The sequence below is a fragment of the Phoenix dactylifera genome, chromosome 5, assembly GCF_051530095.1.
Source record: "Phoenix dactylifera cultivar Ajwa chromosome 5, Ajwa_hap1_PhDact_Kaust_v1.1, whole genome shotgun sequence".
NCBI classification, from domain to species: domain Eukaryota; kingdom Viridiplantae; phylum Streptophyta; class Magnoliopsida; order Arecales; family Arecaceae; genus Phoenix; species Phoenix dactylifera.
In genome coordinates, this window is record NC_143194.1 from 12183129 (window position 1) to 12206346 (window position 23218).

A 23218-nucleotide genomic window follows, 5' to 3' on the forward strand; every position below is an offset into this window, starting at 1 on the left:
AGTGATAAATCTTGGCCATACATACCGATAAATTCTACCAACAAGAAACAACATACTCACAAGTAACCAGCACATGAGAAATATTTTCCATTTGAGATAAACAGAGATCACTGTTAGGGATGTAAAGAGGGGGCCACAAACTTTTAGTCTCATACTGCTTGAGTAGTGGAAATGATTGTGGTTATAAGGGGTCTCAATCTCTTTTTCCATTATGAGACGTCTTTTGGACAAAATCGTGAGAGGTATCTTCCGTCCTGGAAAGACGGAGAGCCTCTCTAAAGCAGATAATATCTCGTGATGGGACGTAACCTCTTTTTCTGCTCTAACAGTTAGGGCACCCTCGGGTGCGTGGACCTCCCCCGGTATAATCCTTCCCACTCAAGGGTAGTGTTAGGAATGTAAAGAGGGGCTACAAACTTTTAATCCCATACTGGTTGAGTAGTGGAAAGGATTATGGAAGAGGTCTCCATTCTCTTTTTCGCTTTTTGGATAAAGTCGTGAGGGGTATCTTCCATCTTGAAAAGGTGGAGGGCCTCTTCAAAGCGGACAATACCTCATGACGGGACACAATCTCTTTTTCTGCTCTAACAATCATAAAATAACATATCAGAAGGCAAGATACTTCTGTTGTGTAACAGTAATTTGGTAAGTAATTTCCCCCACATGAGCTTCCAATAAAAGATTTTGGTAGCCACCCAAAGCTTCCAAATAAGTTATCAAATAAGTTATACCTGTTATAGATGAACAGGTTAATTGATACAGGTTAATTGATACGATCTTTCTATTAAACAGATTAAGCACATCGAATTGGGTCACCTCTTTAATATGCCAGATCCAGATTTGAAATTTTCTGAATGATACGAAGCTTTTTGGCAAAAACTCTATTAGAGATGAACATATCTTTAGTAGTAATATAGCAATATAATAACATAACATTATAATAATATAATAATATCATATAATATATTATAATATCATTTAATAATAATTATTATAATATAATATGGTATAACTAATATAACATAGTATATCGTAATATAATAAATATATGATATTATATTATGTTAAATAATTATATTATATTATGGTAAGACGCCTGGACGGCTGTGATACTTGATTTCGTTAGAACCTATGGAAGAAATTGTATACCGCACGCGTGTACTATGTGGCCGTCCATGCCTGCCAAGAAGAACGGTTCGTTTTAATGTCGCTCAATCATCATGCGTTCATCTTGGTGCATCGCTGCACAAACAAACCGCTGTGAGTTGTGCGGTATTTACGGCCTCGTGGTGCACGCCGTGCATGCTATAATTTCTCACAATACGGAGCCGAAATCCTCCCGAGCCCTCATCTCCATCGTGCCCGACGCTCTCCTCCGCCTCTCTGCCGCAATCCGCTCCTTTCCGCCCAGATCCGCCGGTCTCCTCCGAGCTTCGCCCCGGCCCGCCGCTGATCTTCGCTCCCCTCCGCTGTTCTCCACCACTCTCCGCGGGTCTCCACCCCTCTTCTCTGATCCGCCCTTCTCCTCGGCCTCCGATCTGCGCCATCGAAGGTCACTCCGCCGATCGGCCTCCGATCTGCCCCACCAAAAGTCACGCCGCCTATCGGCCTCTCAACTCGGCCATCACAGCCTTAATCGACGGCCGGAGCTTCCCCTTTTCCGCGATCCACGCTCTCCCACTGTCAAGTCGACCGTCACCACCCCTTCATCGGCCTTTCGGTGCTCCGATTATCGATTACTGCTCTCAGATCTCAGGTTTGGCCTTCTTTTACGTGAACAGAATCAGAAATATATATCTCTGATCTTTCATATTCTCTTCTGTTTATTAAGTTTGGCATCCAGTACTTGTCAGTGGGTCCATGTATTCTTAATCCATCTTTGTTTCCTTCACCTATCATAGATGAAACAGGGGAATCAACTGTCCGGGTAGAGGGAGGGCATCTCCACAACTTCAGTCTTTTTAAAGAGTAGTAGGTAGTTAGTCAATTTCTCTTTTTATAGATGGCATAACCGGGTCGATCCATTTCAGATAGAAATCTGAAGTTGCGGAATTGAGTTGAAAAATATCATCTCGGGCTAGCATATCGATGTCTGTGTGAGTTAAGGGTTAAAAGTAAGGTTATGAGCTCTCTAGCTCACATTTACATGAGATCTATGTGTCTTGAGGAAGATGAGAGGGTGCTGAAACGATGGCAGGCCCTTAATCTTGCATAAAACCTGAAGTGCAAGGAAGGCACAGAATGGGAAAATAGTGGCACTGCAGATGATTTATCGTAAATATGTACAATAAAACAAATGATTTATTAATGCAGCGAGTGTCTTTTATCATCTTGCGAACAAATGCCATGAAGAGAATTCTGTCCTTGATGCAAATGCATGGCAGGATTAAAAAAATTAGTCAAAGTTTTTGTTCATGGATATTATGTCTGATCCATAAGTTGTGATCCCATAAGTTGCAAATTTGGATCGCATGATCTTTTTATCCCATAGGATAAAAGTCTTGGATAGCCAAACATGTATTTATTTGGGACCGACTAATCCACTCTACCCTAAACAGAACTGAACAAGTCTTAATTCACTTAGGATTACAATGGATTGACCTCTTAGAAAAAAGAATTGACTTAAGGCATCATGAATGAGTTGGTCGAGCCCTTTTGGTGGCTAGTTTTTGACTATAATCAGCAAGATGCCATCCTTACGATTTTTTCCCCTCTTTTTTTTGCTTTTCTCTTTTCTTTATTTCTTCTTATTTTTTTATTTTTTTTTTTAACTTGGTCCGTCCTTTGCTCCCTCAGACTATGCGAAGATATAAGGGGATCAGCTATGTAACATTCTTCAGGTCAAGATTTAAACTATTTTGCTTCATGCCATCATGATTAGAAACTAGCACGGTTCATTCATTGTACATTATCTGCTGACATAGGGCACACATTAAGATGGAAACATGAATCAAATTATCATATGAATGGCACACCAAGATACATTAGGAAACTAATCACTTAAGAACAGCCATATTTCACATGTATGACGAACAAATAAAAGATCTCTTTCCAAGCAGTTCATGTTAGGTCAGAAATTCAGCATAATGTTAATTTACTCAATAAGTAAATGAGTTGAACATGAACTAGACTCTTGAGCTTGAAAATAAGGAAGCTGAACACTAGTAATGTTTAGATCACTTGTGTTCAGCTTGATGTCAATTAATATTTATATAAGTATATAATGTAATATAGAATTTACTTGATTTGCAATTAGTGTTTTTTTCCTGATTTTTGCTAAATACTAACAAATTCTCTGTAAAGGAAGATATTTCTCAATTTGATGGCTGTAGTCCTTGCTTTTATATACTTACTGGAGCCACTAGATTGGGAACTAATGGATTAAATTGTTGAGGGTTTTACTAAAATTGTTGCTTTAACTTTCTTTTCTTTTTTTTACTTTGTGTCCCAAAATCCCTAATCCTTCTCCTAGTCTCTTCTCTTTCCTTCTCCATTTTCTTTCCCAAGTGATAGAACCGTAGCATCTAAGTCTTCCTTTGCATTGGTCCCCTAGAACTTTTGAAATAGGATTCCTGATTTTGCCTCCTCCTTATCTCGTTAGTTGCAATGGTGATGTCATGAGGTCGTATGGTCATCCTCGATATCTTTGATTGAGGGCTTTATCTTTGGGAAGGCCAGTGTTCTTAAAATTTGTGGCTGAAAGATTGATCCAGACCATCATAACATGACAACAATCCTCTCTTTATCCTCCTCTCCACCCATGCCATGGCTGTTGAAAGATCATCTTCCTCCAGTCTAAGAACTCTTATCAAATTTTGGCTAGTTCAACAAATCATGACATTCATGTTCTTGTGGCGGACATAGGAGTGTTCCAATTCAAAAGCATAGAAAGTCTGCCTTTTTGTTTGTTAATTCTAATAACATTGTTCAATCTTTCTTTACCAGCTTAGGCTTTGCAGGTCAGTTGGTTAGTTAACATCACATGGTATCAGAGCTCAGATTTCTGGAGGTCATTAGTTCAAATCCCCTCCATTTCAGTAATGTATCCCTAGTATCAGTTATTCTGATTACGTTCTATCTTGACTTAGTTGTCCCTCCACGTGCTTGGTTTAAGCTATACGTCAGGGGGTGGGGGGGTGGGGTGTAAGCCTGATATACAATGCAGACCCTTTCCTTGTCAACGTAATCTTTTGGGGTCAATTGGTTAGTTAATAGTCCTACCTACTCATCGGTAATAAGTGCATTTCTCCCCCCCATCACCTAACTAGATCTGTCTACTTGATCTTGAACTAAATTGAAAAGAAATGAGCTAGGCTTAAACCAAAATCTTCCTAGCTCATGATGAGGATCCCATTTCAATTAGGCAATGTAGGATTTCAAGCCGAATTTGAACTAGCCCTAGCTAACTAGCTAGCTCGTGTTCGTCTTATTTACCTTCCTATTTGTATGTCACTGCTAGAGATGGAGCGGAGGTGGTTGATAATGGGAGGTGGAATGAGGCATTATCTTCAAGACATGGTGATTCTCCTTAGGATTAGCATTCTTCATTTAGAGAGATCTTTGTGGATTGGGGGGTGAGGGGTGGCTTATTATTCTTAGATTAGACCCACCAAATCACCTATCAGATATCTATAAGATTGGAGATTAATCCAAAAAGACAACTCAATTGTATCTTTCTAATTGTTTGACTAGTCCACCATCATGTCAAATTCTTATTACCATTCCAAATGTCAAAGGAAAAGCTCATTGGCGGAAATATTGGTCAAATTAAAAGTGCACTACCACCCTTGAAAATGAATGTCCATTGAGGCGCTAAGTGCTATTTAGCATCATTTTAGGTGACATGCTTTTGAGACTTGCATCCTAGATTTTAAGGCATCCATAATTTATTCCATGCATCAATATGTTAAGAAAATTATACTTGATCAATCACGTACCAAATTATGAATCTATTGAGATTAAGAATGACTTGACCTATGCTAAGCATCAAATTCATACTAGAGATTGAAAAGAACATACATGGAAGACACGATAATTCCTTTTGGCAAGATTTTATGATGTCATAATTTCTCAAAAGAAGCAAGTTGAGACCCTTTAACATCTTTGTTTGGATCTTTTGAGAAGTTAGAATGGTATATATAGGAGCCTTGCTTCCTAGATTCGCAAGCATCTGTAATGTATTATATACATTCTATGTAGGAGAACATACCTCTGACCTAGTTATTTCAGGTAAAAAAAGATTTCTCCTAATCTAATTTCATGATCAAATAAAATATAAGTACTCCTCCATATCGTACAATAGTTGATGAACCTCCTGTGTCCTGCTTCCAGCAAACAAGAAATAACAAGTACCACAATCTCCTGAGGAAGCAATACTGCTGCAAGTGTTAGCAGGTGATGATCATCGCAAAGACACTTTGAGTTGATTAGGATGTGAGGATTATGTTCCATGTATTGATCAGCGAATTTGAAAGGGGCAGTTATTTTCTTCCAAATGTGATAGTTATAATTACTATAACTATTGATAGATATGGAGTGTGTGTCAAACTTCATGTGATGTAGGCCTTTGAGTAAGTTATGGGATTTTATATCAGAGTGCATTATTTTAAAAGATCAGACAGAACATTATTTGAGAATGTTCTGTTTATGCAATACTAGACATTTTGATTCACAGGGATCAGGTGGTGGATTGTACGAGTTAGGAAGCTGAAGTTTTTTTTGTTGATTTACGTTTTGCGACTTACAACCCTCTTATTTCAGGATTGGCTTATATTTCACCATAGACAGGTCTCTCCTTAGATTTATTGGCTTAAAAAATGGTTTAAAGTGTACTTAATATTGCCCCTGTGCATTGTTGAGATGCATCATCTGGTTGCAGTGGTATCCTGCTGCTTGAGTTGACTTGCCTGGTTGTATGCATTCTCTTGTGTGAGCTTCCTTTGGATGGGTTTGCTTGGTAGGAAAAGGCTACAAACTTTCAATTTACATTTCCTCTGTGTATATACAAATTGAAATTATGAAATTTTGGGTTTTCTAACATCTATGTTTAATATAATGCAATATATCGAGTAAGTATCATTCAGTGATTGCCTGCCCAAAATTTTCCCTGCATTTGATATTGTAGGCCTTTCTTCTACATGTTCCATCTATTCATGTGCAATCATGTATTCTCAGTTTTTGATTAGCATCTATTTACCATATAATACTGTGGTTTTCTGATGTAGAGGCTTTGCTGTCGATATGGAAGCTGGAGTTTGGAGATTTGTAGGATAAGTAGAAAAAGAAGCAAAGACAGATAGAAAATATGGCACCTTCCAGCAAGGCAAATAAAAAGGCAGCATTAGATACTGGTGCATGGCTGTTCAATGTTGTGACCTCCGTTGGAATCATTATGGTGAACAAGGCCCTAATGGCCACATATGGCTTCAGTTTTGGTAAACAATCAGAGTTCCTAAGCTCTTATCCATGCCTTTTGCATTATATTTAAACCATCATGCGAAGTAGTTAAATTACTTTATGATAGATAGTTATGCAGCATGCAAATGGGCAAGCAGATAAGCTCAGAAAAAGTATGGTTCTTCGAAGTTTTTGAGGCGCAATTCATATTGAATAGAACTTTTTGATGAATTATATCTCTTAATAAATTATTGGAGATTTGTATGTTGATCATATATACATATATTAGTTTGAAAATGAACTTTAGTTTACTAAAGATGTTGATTTTTGATATGAATAGTTAACATGATATAATTCCTTTTATTGCCAAATCTTTTGATTTACATGCCATTTTTAACAAATTCGTTTTTATTTAGAAGCTAGACTAGTAATTATCTGTATATTCTTGTTTCTTTTGATTCTATATAGTTGCAAATTTACAGTGGAGAGGATTGCATAGGGGATTCATATCTATACATGAAACTGATGCAGGACATGGGGTTGTCCTGTTTTTGTGTTCGTGGACCTAGCAGGTTAAGAAGTTGCGGGTTTTGTTACCTTTTTATGCTTGCTATCCTGTTTAAGAAGACGGGGAAGAAGTGAACAATTTAGGGAATCAAAGGTAAAAAGGTAGGCTTTCTAGGTACGTCAAGGGTTTAGGGAATAGATTTTGTTGTTAGGAAGAGGGTTCCTAGGTTTTTGAGGTTAAAGCTAGGGGTTCAATGTTGACATAAGATCAACTGTCAGGCAGCAAAGATTTTTGCAGGTTAAAGAGAGGAGATTTGAATGAAGAAAGAAGAAAGTAAAGCAAATAGATAGGGAAGGGAGAATAGAGAAGAAGGTACTAGGGAACGTGGGGGGGGGGGGGGGGGGAGGAAGTCAGGAGCGAGAAAGACAGTAAGAGAGGAGACAAGAGAGAGAACACTTCTTACTCAATAACTCAACTTATACCATATAACTCATCTCCTTTTACTACCCATTCATTATATTTATAGCCTACCTTGACTTCAGGACCTAATAAAATAGAAATAGATAGCTTGGAGATGAAATAACTTGACATCTTGGCTGCGAAGTAGCCCAATATATTAAAAAAACAAGTAACCTGGAATCTAAGCCACTGCCAAGTCAAGTAACTTCAGCGCCAAATAATCTATTATAACTTTAAATAAATATACTTATTTTATGATCAAATCTGGACCATTCACAATTCAAGGGTGATTGAAGAATTTACTGAAGCAGGACAAGAGCCTACAATGCCTTTCCATGTTCTTGATCAAGCAACAGGAGCCCTCCATCTTTTGGAGCTCCCTTGCTGCATCAAAAACATTACGAAATTAGTAGTAGGAAGCATCTATACGAACTATTGGGCTGCATTTGGGAAGATGCTGTTAAATTTATTATGCTCTTTGATCTGGACTCAACTTGTGAATTATCCATCAACAACATTAGATGGACCTGAATCAACCAGAATTTTTTTGGACATGTGGATCAGGTCCATTCTTAATATTTGAACATTTTAGACAGTGGGTTTTCCTTTGCATTGAGGTTGCATGATTTCCTACTTGGATCAATCTAACCTAGTTAAGATTAAAAATAGTTCTAGAGTGGTTTTGTCAGTAGTCGAGCTTGTCCTAATTTGATGCTTTGTGGCTACATAATCCATTCCTTTCATTTATCCCCACTTCCCCATCTCTCATAACCTGGCATTGCTGCCCCCTCCCCTCTCACCTCCCACAGCTCTTCTCTTTCTCATCTTTCTCTTCCATGTTTATCTTCCTCTGTTCTTTAACCTCCACCTATTTGTGTTCTCTCCCCTTGTTTGCGCTTCTTCCTCTTCCTCCTTGCTTATCCTTGTTAGTGCAATGCTTTCTTTCCTTTATGGTTCCTACTCTCCTCGATCTATGGCTTTGCTCCCCCTCCACTCCCACCTCTACCCTCCTTCCCTCCCTTAGGGCTGCATGTGGGTCAGGTTGGATTGGAGTTTGACACAGTCCAAACCAATCCATGTCTGAATTTGGTAATAAAATTGAATCCAAGCCTGATTCATTTTAACTTGAGCTGTGTTGGATCTGGCTTAAGATTTATGTTAGTGTCATTTGGTTTTGGGTTGAATCATGCCAACAATGAATTGAATAAAATGTAGATAAATTGGTTAACTATATGATCTGAATAAATTATGCATGGAAACAACAATTCAACATGAGACATCACCAACAACCCATTCTGCATAAGATTGATTAGCAAGCAGGTAGAAATTATCATCATCAACATAAGTTGATGTTTAACTTAATAGAAACTATTACTAAAAGCAAATTAATCTTTAATTTTGAGGAGGGCTGTGAAAAATTTAGTCTAATAGTTTTGAGTTGATTTGGACAAGGATAGGTTCATTTGATGATTAATATTTGATTCATATTTCAAATGGGTCATATTTTTTGATCTAATTCTAATCAATATGACTTTGTTTTGGATTGCGTTGGGCCATTTTGGTCAGTTTCCGATTAGAAGTGGATTATTCAAATGTACTTGCAGCACTACCCTTCGCTTTGACCTTCACCCTTCTCTTCTTAAATGCCACTTGCAGTTCTTTTTTCCATGTTTCCTTTAGCGTCCACCTTGTCCTCCAACTTTTCACCTTTATAGTTTACTTTGATATTCTTACTCCTTTTTTTTCCCTCTCTAGAAGTTGCATCACTGTACTTGTATTGCATTAAGTTTTGATTATGTTGGAGCTCCCTGAGCTCCCAGACTGGATTCAGTCATTGAACATACAAAATTTTATGTAAACTTGAAGCTAAGGTCTGCAATCTCGCTATCGGAAACTATATCAATCAAGTGCAAGTACGTTATGGTACCAAGTCGAAATGTACTAACACTTGGTATGCAGATGCATATCAATTTGATATTGATTCACGATTTTTTGGCATTTTTTATTTTAAAGATTATTTGAAGGTTTATGGATCTTTAAATTACCAATGTAAGGATGTTTTAAAGAGACTATATGATTGCTTCATAGATGTAATTGTAATAATTAAACATAGACAATGCATATTTTTGAGCTTGAAAATATATATAGCAAATTGATGTAAACTACAAAATACATACCAACATCTATCTCCTTGTGGAGTGTCTATGCTGCTTATAGATATGGGATCTTGTTCATGTTCAGGGCCTTTGGACATGACTTGAATCCAGATGCTATGGGTGCCTGCCCCTGCATCTGATAATCTAAGTCTCTTGGATAGCTACCTTGATACTAATTCTCTGTTTGATACTGTGTTGCCATCGTACTCCTATTTGAAGGAAGATTGCAGTAGCGAAATCTGACCCATAGTTTGGCTGAGACTATGGAGGCCACCTAAATGTAATATCTTAGATGAAGGATATGCACTGGGATTATATCTTGGTTGTGCATGGTAGCATTCAGGATAGAATGAGGATCTGGATGAGGATCCAGATACATCCAAGGACCGTACTTGTGCTCTATATCATCAGTTGTAGTAGTACTATTTTCTTTACTACCTGAGGGGTCCATCACCTATATGCTACCATATTGTCGTGAGCCTTATAACATGCATCATAGTCTGTATGTTGCATGGCATGATTGAAATGCAATGTCAGTGCATCGACTTAGATCAGGTGGCTTAGTCATATGCACCCCCACCATGCCCACTACTACCTTCATGACCATCAGATGCATCATTGCTTCAATTGTCATTAGTGTCATCACTCATACTGCAAGATGATCTAGAAACTGGTCATTTGAAGGCTTAGTGATCTTAGAATCCAAGTGAATGAGCTCCTTATCAACCCTCTCCAATTGATGTATAACTTTCTTCTATTTTCTTTCCTTTTCTTTCCTGCTCTAAGAAACTGCTTTCTTTCCCTGATTGCCACTGCTTGTTTGGTTCTGCTAGATAGCTCAACTTAGCCCACCACCTTGACTGGCCCTACCTTCTTGACTGGAGCAGGTGCCATAGTGAACTCGCTTTAGCATCTCCCTGTTATATTTCTAAGTGGATGTTTCAAAGATAGAGCCTTATGTTCCCAATCGGCTACCAGTGGTCTCCATGGTTGCTTTTGTTGTTGGGAATCGACTGATTGTGATTGTGGTATGTATTGCTTTGCTTGTTATTCTGCATTTGTCCAGCCAGCTTTGCTATGACATGATCTAGTCCAAGAGACAGTCCTAGCTCATCAAACTTTGGCTGTTGCTACTGGTCCTCAGGCTAACTAATCATGGAATCCTCATCATCATATACCAAGTTATTATGAAGTGGGTCATTGTATTTCAACTCCACCTCATGGATGTACTTCAATCTGAGCCATAGTTTGTAGTTCATTTATACCAAATCATTCAATCTCTTCTATGCTAAGCAGTTCCTTTGTTTACAATGTATTAAGAGGATATCGTCTGCAAGAGGATCTGAATTGCTAACATTTTGAGGTTTTTAGATGATAGCCCAAAATAGAATCACCATTTAGCTGCAAATGCAATCAAGTGAATATTAGACATTTGCACCTCTAATGGTGCTGACACAAAGTCAATACATCTTTCTCCAAAGTCCAACCCTTGTCATTATCCTTATCCTTCTTCCTTCTTGAATTCATTTTAGGAAATTTGATAAATACATGTCATAAACCACCTCATTCATCACCATAAATTACACAAACTGGATCTTGCAATGTTGCCGGTCTGAAACTTGATATATTTAAACCTCTTGGATAACATAAAATAGCTTATAGGTAGCATCACATGAGTGATGATGCACCTTGCTCCTGTTGGCAAAGAATTTATGCAGGTATCATAGGTCAAAATAATTGCAGAGGAGTTTGCTTAGGCTTAAACTTTGAGGAGCTGAGAATGTGTTGAACAATATGTTCTTACGATTCCTTTTTATTCTTGTGTTGATCTTTATGAATTTCTTTTGGATTTACAAACAAATTACACTAGGAGTGAAATGGATTGGATAATATCTGTTTAAAATTATTTTGTATACAGACTTTAGTGGCCGTTTAATATCCATATTTGTAGGTGTATCTATCAGAGATACAGATTTGCATACACAAATATCATATTCTTATCCAGAGTTCCTTTCATCCCTATTTAGTCTCATAATTTCTTCCATTTTCAAGCGACAGCATCAATATATTTACAATATAATTTTTTTTTTATACAATCATATCTTAAATATGGTTGATTTCATCCTTAACAGGCAGCCATTAAACCCAAAGTCTGTATTCAGAATGTTTTTAGGATCAACTAAAGAATTGTGTTTAAGTGGATGCAATTTTTTCTTTGTTGTTTTTTGCATGACCTTCTATTTCTTTTAGATAAGAAATAAAAGAGAGCTGGGAGGCTTGTATACTAGAGTTGAGTTATTAAAAATATAAAGATGAAAAATATCCTAGCAAAAAATTCTATAGTAGCCTATTTATATCAGCATCCGTATCTGTATTTTAATAGTCGATTAGTATCCCTATCCGTATGAGAAAGATTTGGATACAAATTATAACATCCAATTAATATCCGTGTCTTTATTTTTTTGGGTACATGTCCTTATCTATACTTGCCCAATAAAAACAGATATGGATATGCCTTTTCTTTTTTCCACTCGTATGTTATTCAGGTTTAGGCTTTCAGCCTAAATTACATGTTTGGTCTGGTCGGCTTCAAGAACCTGCACCTTTTTAAATGATTTGGATAAGAACTAACCAATCTAGACCTGTTTAAAAACCAGATATGGTCAAGTAAAAAATATAACATTTTTTCTCTTTTTGAAAGAAGTCAGACTTCAAACTTGTACATCCACAGGTCTGAATAAATGTCTTGCTTCAAGCCTAAGCAGGCTGTGCTTAGGTTAGGTATTGGATTATTTGTCCCATTTGCAAGACTAGTCAGTCATTACATAATGAGTTATTCTACAACCCATGTAGGAATCAATTGTTGCCAAGTAGCCTAGGAGATCCCAGTCAACAAACCTGTCTATTACCCATGTAGTTGTCCAAACAACTGGATGATCCCCCACGCAGTTTAGTGCAAAGCTTCTCAATTTAATTTTATTCAATTACTTCACCTATATTTGTAGATTATGATGAGCTAATATTTAATCATGCCTTAAAGCATATATAATGGATATTATTGGACAAATACTTATTAGAAATGATACACACTTTAAAATCAATTTATAGTTTATCTTCTTTAGAAAGGTAAGAGTTTTGAATTCTTAGAATACCTTTTGGTTTTGTTTGTCAATTTTTCCCCTTCGGTCCACTAAACTTACCTCACTGCCTGCCATTCTTCTTCACAGTTTCGGTTTTCTAATATTTCTCACTTGCTCTATTTCATGCCCCTTATCTTTAATATGGATTGCTCGAAGAGGGCATTATGCACCTAGCAATTATGTGGGTTGATGAGAATAGTTAGTCTCCCACAATTTCTTTGCAAGCTTTCCTATTAAAATAAATTTTCATACTTAAAATAGACTACATTACTGTGAGACGCATGGCTTTGTGATTATTGGGTTGCTAAAATCATGGGATTCCATATAGAAAAAAAATCAAAAGAATGAAAGTTTTGGCGATCTTTTGACATATGCTGGATTGCCATGGTTCCACTTGCATCCCCTATGGCATTTTGCGCTGGCCATGTTTATACATGAGAGAAGGAAACAAAGGTTAGAGGAGGTAAAATGAAGAGAAAGATGGGAGAAAAGTAGAGATTCCAACCTCATATACAAAATTCTCACCTAAAAGATTATTGGAAAAGACAGAGAGAATAAACAAGAGTAAGAAGGAAGGGGAAAGAGGGAGGAAGAGTTGGAGTGAAAATCTTGATATTCTGACATGCTTGTATCTTAGAGTGGTTACTTGCAAGACCCAAATCGATTGGCTCTCTCGCCCCCCCGCTCCCTTAATCCCCTGTTTCATTCCTTTTATTGGGTTCTAAGACTTGGTGTAGCAATATGTGAATGGATAACATCTTCATACGTATGTTGATAAGTTTTATCTATGTTAAATCATGTCCTTTAATTTTTATAGACTTATTTCCTTTCAGTGAATCCAACAAAAGTTAAATACTCGTTCGTTGCTAGGTAAGCAGAATATATATTTTAAGTTTTTTTTAAACTCCCACATGCATGCACATGCTGTTATTTGTATATCCAATATAAAATTCGTAAATTAATCATAAATGGAATTGGTCCAACTTTGTAGGGGCTGCGATGACAACTTTGTTTCTTGCTAGATTAAAAGTCAATTTATTAAAAATGGTGTTACAAGGAAATACCTTTATACACGGACACATATACATACATATGTACTTACACGTGTACATATTTGGTACATGCATATATGCATTCATATGCACATATATACACACACAGACATATGTACGTGATGTATGTGTTTTGTTTTGTATGTCTATATTGGTGGTCTAGGCAAGGGTTGCCTAGGTGTCCATTTACTACCTAGGTGTTACTAGAGACCCAAGCAATCACCTATAACAATGATTTATCATTGCAAATAGCCTACATGGCCCTAGATGATAGACCTATTGGTGAGGCACCCAATAGATCATCCACGTGACTTCGGCAAAAGTTGGTCAATTTTGGTTCAAAGAAAATATATATTTTCAGTTACTTTGAATAAGCCTATGTTTTAAGGTGCCTCAAGGCATACATGTGAAAAATATTGTATAACAACTCATTAACATTTAACACTTCTTTCCAGATATATTGTAATTTCATTGCATTATCTTCAATAATTCTACCAAATATAACGTATTACTGTTGTCTTAGCTCAAATGGTTGAGATTGTTGCACTTGTCATCATACTTGTTAAAGGGTGGAACATGGATCTAGATTTTTGAGTGAAATATCTTTTGGCATCACTTTTTTTAACACCTCAATTTTTGCTTTTGTTTTGTTTAATACAATTTGATCTCCTCTTATATCCAATTTGATGTACCTAACTCCATGAGAATCCATGCACTATATAGATATGGGCACTACAAGGAAATTACATGATATACACATATATAATATTAACTTACATGTATATATGTGTATACATAGGGGGATAAACAAGCCAAACACAAGAGAGCTGGGCATTTCTCGAGCTTGGCTCAAAATAATAGAGCATCGGTTTAAGCTTGGCTCGTGCTAAGAAAGCCTAGTTCAAGATACGCTTATCAATTAGTGGGCTAGCTCAAGCTTACAAAGTAAATTAAGCCTGATCTTAAGCTTGCTCAACTCAATTAAAATTGACAATGACTGGTCATCGGTGGAGGGAGGGGAGAAAGGTATAGGAGTGGGAGATATGAGATTTGAAAGTGAGAAGCTAGTGAGGAGGGACAGCATTGACTTCATCCTTAGTCTTGATGGTGTCTTTGAGTTGATGGATACAGAATCCATGGTTGGTAAGGGGGCTGAGGAGGATGAGAAGGGAAGGGAGATCTGAAAGGGGGTAGAGGAGGAGGGGAGGGAAATTTAGGTGAGGGGGCAACAGAGGAAGAGAAGGGGAAGGCACAGTGGTGGAGGAGAGTTGATAACAAAGTTGGAGGTGGTGCTTGGACAGAAAAGGGGGTTGTGAGTGGATCTTGAAAGCCTTAGGGCTTCTCAAGTTAGAATAGGAAAATATCAATAGTTGGATCTTAATTTAATGGTTAAATAATAATGAAGTGATTCAACCATTGGATTAAGATCTGACGGCTAATTATCTAAAACACATTATAATATATGTACACACAAAAACATTATATTTTGAGCTATGTTGAGCTAAATTTGAACTAGCTATACTTGGCTCGATTTCGGTTCATTTATTTTTTGAGCTCAAAAATCTAGCTCGAGCTTGGCTTGTTTATTGATTGGGCTAGCTGATTTCGAGTTGAACAAGTGCTAGTTTCCAAATAGCTTGTTCATTGGACAACCTTGTGTATACATATGCTTGTATCATGTATGTATTGACATCACGACTATATGTATATGCCCATATATATGTAATTATATGTGCACAGCTTGTATCTCACACGTGCCACAGATGTGCTTTTCAAGAAGAGGGGAATAGATGAGAACAAACGAGATTTTTCTCTTAGTCTTGGGTTTTTAGGCTACGAGTCCAAAGGCACGCAGGCCCCGAAGTCTTGGAGGCTTCATTGTTTGGGAGTCTAGCTTTGCATGGCCAACACAAACTTCTTTTTATATGTAGAGATTATATACCTGTATATATGGTGGTCTGGGTGATGGTAATGGGTGTTCTAGAGCTATCTATTAGTGGTTAACCAAGGTTGATTGCCTAAAAGAATGGTATGCCATTCCTTACTCCTTATTGCTAGTATTGCATCTTTATCTTGTTTGTTTTTTGCTCAAAACCAATGTTTTTTAAAATGTGATATTTAATACAAGAACTGTTTGGTGCAATTAAAGAAGATTAAACATTCAAGATATGTCTATGAGCAATTTAAAAATGTGTAAAGTTAGAACGAGGCAAGGTTGTTCTAGAGAATATGCATTACAGAATATGCATTTGTAGGGTTGAACATTTGTCCATTTTAATGCATGCTACTTCCTTGCCTAGTATCACATGGTTATCATGAGTTGCTTGGAAATGGCTAATATGAAAATGATATAGGATAATCTAATACTTGTGTAAGTTGTTGCAGCGGATGAATGGTTACCGATGGTTAACAAAAGTGTTTGGGATCTCATGCTTGCCATCCATTTTCAGACAAGCAAGGTGATAAGTTTAGCATAGCATATTGAACTTGAACAGCTTCTAGCCTCATCTTAGCACAAAGTTTTTATGTTTCGGCCAAAATGATCCATTTTGTCCAAGATTGAATTGAAAAGTACCCATGGCTTCAGGTTTCAGACTATTTTGGTAGTTTTACCTAGTTTTGGCTGAAATGGATTGATGTAATCCGATTTTGGTCGTTTTGGCTCATTTCATCTGAAACACAGTGATATTTATCATTATGATATCATGACGTTTTTATTTATATAAGTTCAAAAGCTATATATTTTCAACTTTAAATGATTTTTCTTTCTTTTTCTTACGTTAGAGAATATATAATTAACATTTGATGTGCCAAGGCCTTTGGAAATGCCCTGGTTATAGTACTTTACAAAGAGTCATGTGAACAACTCAATACAAGACATTTAAGGGGAATAACATCCTTCTTTTATATAAAATAAATACAACATTCTATAGCTACAGACTTTTTATTGGATAAACATGTAACCTCAAAAGTATGAGAAAAAATGCCCAGATTCAATATATTTTGATTTCTGAAAGAAAAGATAAGAGTTGAATGCACTGGGCAATAAAATCCTTCATAATTGCTAAATATATGAAATTTGAATAACTGAAATTTAGAAGTAAAAATGTGTTCTCAGTACAAAATATTACTATACTTGATAAATAATATGCCATATTATCTTCAGCCTAAAGTAATGAAACTACATAATCAAAGAACCTACGCAAATTTCCTAAAATATCGTATAGTAACTTTTTTTGGCTTCTTTTATTTTTCTTCAAATTTTCATTTGTTGAATTTTTCTTGATCTTTTGACTGAATTTGAAACTTGGAGCAAAACATTGGATTCCACCAAAACTGCCGAAGCCAAAACTCCATTGAGCGGGCGGAAGAGATACAGAGTTTTCAAACCTTGTTTTGTATCGAATTTTTAAGACAACCAGTAGGTTCATTTAACTTATCCTGAAAATGGATTTGCCTACATGAGCATAGACCTTAGTAGCTGGAATCTTTTACCTAGGCAATGCACTTGCTTCAGAATGTTCCTGGCTTGCGCCTGCTTTCTAAGTGCTTTCTTACTGTAAGTATTTTTAGAGTATCTGCTTCCTTGCACTTGCTCCTACAGTTGCCCCCTAACCTGCTTCCTGGCTATAGCAGCTAAGCTATCGACGATCAATTTAGATCATTGCAGAACTCCTACAATTCATCATCATTAAGAGATGAAACTGATAAAAGTGATTTTACACTTATGGCTTGGTTGCCATGGAGTGATTAGGCCTTTCAGAAGAAATCACTAGGTGTAAGGTGATCTTTAGAAGAGTTGTGGATGTTTTTTCTGAACATGAATATGCCAATCGAATTATCTTATCTGGGTCCTTGTATCCTGACTCCAGTGGCGGTCTTTCTGGGGAAAAAAATCTTCCAGTGTTCGCCCCATTGTCATGTTAAAAAAACTATGAAGTCTCAATGTTTGACTGATGAAGAACAGAGCACTGTGGTGAAACCATTGCCATGTCTTCCGAGAGGCCAATGACCTTGTTGACTAGTTGGTGGTTATAGCTGCTAGAACTGCAAAATCTCATTTTTGGCACTTGTTAGATGAACTAGCAAGACAAATGTGGAGCAGGTACCGGAGGCTGTGTTTTTGCTGGACTAGTGTAATGGTGTTGGCTCTCCCTTTTTGCACTATGAAAAAGGAAGAAAAAATGAATAACATGCTTTCCATTACAACAAAGTTGCAAGTGTGCATGACCGTATGTGGACAATTTTATTGTTTAGAAACAACTCGGTATCCGTAGTCTTCATGTTGTGCTTATTGGTCTGACATGATATTCTAATGAATAAATTTTCTCAAATTATGTCATCTTCATTAACTGCTACTATTCAAATTTCTGTTATTATCATGATGTCCAGCAGTGAATGTTGCTTTTCAGTGGATGCTTGTTGGCTATATGGCCAGTCCCCCCTTGAGTGAAAATTTTGGGTTTGTTTTTTTCCTTGATCAGTGATAAAACTAATTTGTGAGGATTTGCAGAAGATTAATTAATGTCTAGCACTAACTGCAATTATGTTGTCTGAAGGATAAGTTGGGCTCTTCCATTGGAAAATGGTAGATTGGGAATGTCATCTTGCATGCTTTGCATCCAGATTGCATCTAACGTGTCTGGGCATTCTCTGCCCGATAAAGCACCAGACTGTATAGCGGGACTAATAAATTGTGTGTGTATTTGATGACTGAGTAGTTTGCTGCTGCAAGTTATTTAAGACTGAATGAAAGGTTGCTGAAAATACATTAGGAGGGGTGAATCTGACATAACTTTCCAAAATCAAATATCTAAAACACTGTTATGCAACGCTATATCCTCAGTTCTTAGGATATCCCATGCATATATTTGTTACTAATTTCGTAAAAGCGACAGTTTGGGCATGTAACCTCATTATTTATGTTATGCTCTGGTGAAATGGTACTATAATCATCTACACTCCTGCAATCATATCTGTCTAATCCTTGATGGTAGTGTATGGTTCTGACTCCCAGTACTAGTTGGTAAAATGTAGTTACTTTATATTGATGTCATTGTTTTCACCTAGCGTCTGTCTATCCATTCTGTCTCTTGGATTTGTTCGGTAATCACTTACCTTGCTGGTTGGAATTGGTTTCCCTAGTAGAGCCCGAGAAACTTGAAAATTTTCAGACTAGTTGCATAACTGTTCATCTGTATTTAATTAAGTAATTCAGTTTGAATTTCCATGCTTCAGAGAAAAACATTTTTCTTGTCCTGACTTCTGGAAGATGTTTGTCTTTAGGGCCTGATGTCATATTTTATTATTTTGTTTTGCAGCTACAACATTAACTGGACTGCATTTTGCCACCACGACTATCATGACCAGCGTACTTAAGTGGCTGGGATATATTCAGGGCTCCCATTTACCATTACAGGAACTTATAAAATTTGTTCTTTTTGCAAATTTATCAATTGTTGGGATGAATGTGAGCTTGATGTGGAATTCTGTGGGGTTTTATCAGGTAAGTCACTGGCCGAATTATGGTTACCTGATTTGGAAATGTGTAAAAATACAAAATTACAAATTGACATAATTGTTTGATTTTCAGATTGCGAAGCTGTGTATGATCCCAGTATCATGTCTTTTAGAAGTTCTATTTGATAAGATCCGTTATTCCAGAGACACAAAGCTTAGCATAGTGGTGGTTCTCATAGGTGTTGCAGTCTGTACTGTTACTGATGTGAGTGTAAATTCTAGAGGTTTGATGGCTGCCATGATAGCAGTCTGGAGCACTGCTTTGCAACAATATGTAAGTGATTAAGCAGATCAAATGATGCACTCATATTTCTGTTAATATGTGTGGAGCTATGCAACATTTTGAATGGATTAATTTTTTTTGAATTGTCCTATCTTTCAATTGTCTTTGATCTCAAAAGTGGCAACACAAGAATATGAATTCAGCATAGGTGGTGCCTATAAGATGTGTAGATAAGTATCTGTCTGTATATGTGCATCTTCTGTACGTGCTTGATACGTAGGACCAGGATTGCTTTTCATTCAAGTTGTCATGTATCGTTTTCTTGCATTGATGTGCTTTAAAAGTTAATTATTTGGCCGTAACTATGGTAACTTTTTATGGATATGAACTTGTCTGACAGTTCTGCTATTGTTTAAATGACAATGCAAGAGTTTCAGTTTGATTAACAGATTCCCTGAAGTTCTCCATCTAGTTTTATGCATAGCTGCCTGTGACAATTATACCTGCATATTTAGCTCTGCCATCCTTGAGGATCACTAGTTTCCTTTTATATCACAAACTCGAAAGCAATCATTTGCCTGTGTGTAAATGTTTCTAGTTAAGAGGACCATCTCATATTCAAGTATCTCTGAACATGTCCCAATCTTGCGTGCTGGTATAAGTTTAAAACTATGCTTTTCTTGATGGTTTTTCTTTTACAGTGTACAAGATCCTGATTTCCCTCTGATTCAGTGATGATGCAAAACAATTACAGTCCTTTTAGCTCAAAGTCTAAAAAACTAACAAAGAAGCATTATACCAGATTTTAGAAGTTATAACCTTATTGTTCTGTTGATTTTGCTTCTGTAGTATGTTCATTTTCTTCAACGAAAGTACTCACTTGGATCATTCAACCTCTTGGGCCATACTGCTCCAGCCCAGGCAGCATCACTGCTGATACTAGGGCCTTTCCTGGATTATTGGATGACAAGCAAAAGAGTGGATAAATTTGACTATAATGTTACTGCAGTGGTAAGTACTAAATGATTTATTTATTTGTTTAACCATTGATTGTCAATGCAGGTTCTCCTGGTATTTGTTCTCTAATCTGCATTGCTTGTTTTCCTGCTAATTTCTGTGTCTCTTACTGATATTGTTGCATGCGTTGCATAGTGCTGCATTCCCTTGCACACATTCTTATTATTATGCTGAAGTCATTCACTATTTGATAATTTTCTGTAGTTCTTCATCATATTGTCATGCACCATTGCGGTAGGAACCAACCTTAGTCAATTCATCTGCATCGGAAGATTCACAGCAGTGTCTTTCCAAGTCCTTGGTCACATGAAGACGATCCTTGTCTTAGTTCTGGGTTTCATCTTCTTTGGAAAAGAAGGCCTCAATCTTCATGTAGTTCTTGGTATGATCCTAGCAATTGTAGGAATGATCTGGTATGGAAGTTCATCATCAAAGCCAGGGGGAAAGGAGCGCAGGAGTTATTCCATGCCAAGTGACAAATCCCTGAAGCATGGGGTGTTGTCAGATTCAGGAGAGCTTGATGAGAAGGTGTGAGTAGAGATTTTTCAGTTATCTCTTGTCAGCCCACATATTGAGCATTGAACTGACAAAGCATTGGTAGGGCACTGATTGGCCAGTAATATTTAAAAAGGTCAGAAACATTTTGCTTTTATTTTTTTATAATATTTTTTGTGATTTATTTGGGGAATGCCAACAGAGTCAGTGCAGAAGTTTCTCTTTGCGCACGTCTACAGTAATTTATTTACTTCAACATCATCTTATTTTACAAAAAAATTGAAGAATGTAATTCACGTTTAGTAAAATCTTCTTATGCTTGTCATATTTATCCTGACTGGATGGGCTCTACAAATTTTCACAGCATACAGAATTGTTTGGTTATGATCATTGTAACCTGCCAGTCATTGTTATCTAATGCATGTATTCATTATCCTGTTGATCTAATATTTGATCAAAATCCATTGACTAAGATCAAAAGTGGAAAATACTCTCCTGGCGGTGCAGGGGCCCAGTGGGGGCTGCTACGTGGGGGTGGGCTTGTCCCTTCCTCTCTCTTCTTCTTTTTTCTAGCAAAAAAAAAAAAAAATCAAAAGCGGAAGAGAAATGGAAAAACAAAAGATAACTCAATTCAGCCAGCATTACCTTTTCAAACCAAACTATGGAAGCTTCTTGCCAATTTCGCATAGGAACAGGCATCATCCCAACCTCATCTTGCTTGAAGCAGCGGATTTAGTAGGCTTGGACTGGAGTAATTGAAAGGGAAGGTGATGTACTGCAGCAAAGAGCCAAATTTTGCTTGTGGTCAGTAGCTGTCTGATGGATTTTGGTCCTAAATCCATCAGGCTTTCTCAAAAGTATATCAGGTGATGGATTTTGACAGTATCAACCAAATTTCTATATATATATATATATATATATATATATATATATGTATGTATGTATCAATCATTTTTGTTGATATAACTTGAGACATTAGCTAGTACTTCAATAAAATTTGGTGTAGACTTTTTAATCTCTTTTCAACTATGTTATATTATCTTATTTTGAGGAGAGGAGGGGCACAGCCCCACCTATATTGCAGGCTTTCAAATGATGAAATATTAGCACCAATGCATAAAACAATAATGATTTTTATTCTTAACAACTATTAGCATATATTTTTTACTTTTTGTCAAAAAAAAGATGAAGATATTTTAGTGCCTAATATTTTGAAATTTTCGTTTTTGCATATTGGTTATGTCTGAATATCTTGTCTATTCAAATTTCTTTTAGCCAGACAATCTCCATTGAGATAAATAAATATGACGATTCAATTCTATGACCCATAAGGATTATCAAGGTTTCTAAATGTAAAACCCTTGGTTGAAATCACCCCGGCAAACAAATTTGTTTCCACATGCGGGACTAAATCTGAAAGGCTAATATCTTGTCTTGGGATGTACCGTTCGTTGTGTTGAAACGTTGAGCTTTTCATGATATTTACGTATTGCTGATCTCTTAATATCAATATAGATTGCCTCAAATGCATTCGCACATGAAAATGTCAGCCCATCCCGGCAAATATTCCTATACTCAGTGGTCTTAAAACTAAGCTTCGTATGTTGTCTGAGTTCAAACTGGCCTAGAGACCAATAAAGTGCCTAATTTGGATCGGTGTCAATCAAATGGTGTTGACACTAAATTGAATTTTTTTTATTGTTTTTGAGCAAAGAATATGTATATTGCTTATATTTGTTGAAGGATTTTGTAGTAGACTTGCATGTTCAAAACAAGCTGCTGAAATTAGCAGAAATAAATTTGGATGTCTTGATCTCTAAGAAATCAGTTGTGATTATGTAAGCTTTGTTTTTCTTGACTTCAAGATTGACTGCGCTTTTGGATTATATTAGATCTAGTGATCCTCCTTGATCAATACCATGGCATATTTTGGTGGAGGTTTGGAAGGTTAATTTCATGGATTGTATGTGGAGTATATATACAAAGATAGAAATCTAGATCCCTTGATTGAAGGGATTAAGACATGATGCTATAGCATGCTAAATGCCCTTGGTTGAAGGGATTTGAGCAACGAATCAGCTCCACTGGTAAGAAAGGAAAGCCTTCCTTCACTTGGTGAAGAATCTAAATTTAAATGAGGCTGGCTTTGTAAATATGCTAGTCCAACTTGATAAACCTAAAAGTCACTAATACTAGCTGTCATCATTGTTCTTTGGTTCCTAGCATTCTGTGGGCCTTTGAGTGAATGAGCT

At 36.7% G+C, this 23218-nt stretch overlaps 1 protein-coding gene across 1 annotated transcript; it reads left to right on the top strand.

The window, feature by feature from the left end:
- The first annotated feature begins 1175 nt into the window (after positions 1 to 1175).
- On the top strand, positions 1176 to 21291 carry LOC103723453 (UDP-rhamnose/UDP-galactose transporter 6-like). Its single transcript, XM_008814362.6, has 6 exons — positions 1176 to 1756; positions 6225 to 6434; positions 19033 to 19217; positions 19305 to 19505; positions 20304 to 20465; positions 20676 to 21291. Exons 2-6 carry the CDS (start codon positions 6305 to 6307, stop codon positions 21003 to 21005), a joined length of 1008 nt encoding a protein of 335 aa, XP_008812584.1. The 5' UTR covers positions 1176 to 1756; positions 6225 to 6304; the 3' UTR covers positions 21006 to 21291.
- The last annotated feature ends 1927 nt before the right edge of the window (positions 21292 to 23218 follow it).

What these genes read in the sequence shown, in the direction of transcription:
- LOC103723453 (XM_008814362.6), top strand. Translation starts at nt 6,305, where the DNA reads ATGGCACCTTCCAGCAAGGCAAATAAAAAGGCAGCATTAGATACTGGT. An exon ending in ATTCTGTGGGGTTTTATCAG is followed by an intron (nt 19,218 to 19,304) that starts GTAAGTCACTGG and finishes TTTGATTTTCAG; the next exon opens with ATTGCGAAGCTGTGTATGAT. An exon ending in GCACTGCTTTGCAACAATAT is followed by an intron (nt 19,506 to 20,303) that starts GTAAGTGATTAA and finishes TTGCTTCTGTAG; the next exon opens with TATGTTCATTTTCTTCAACG.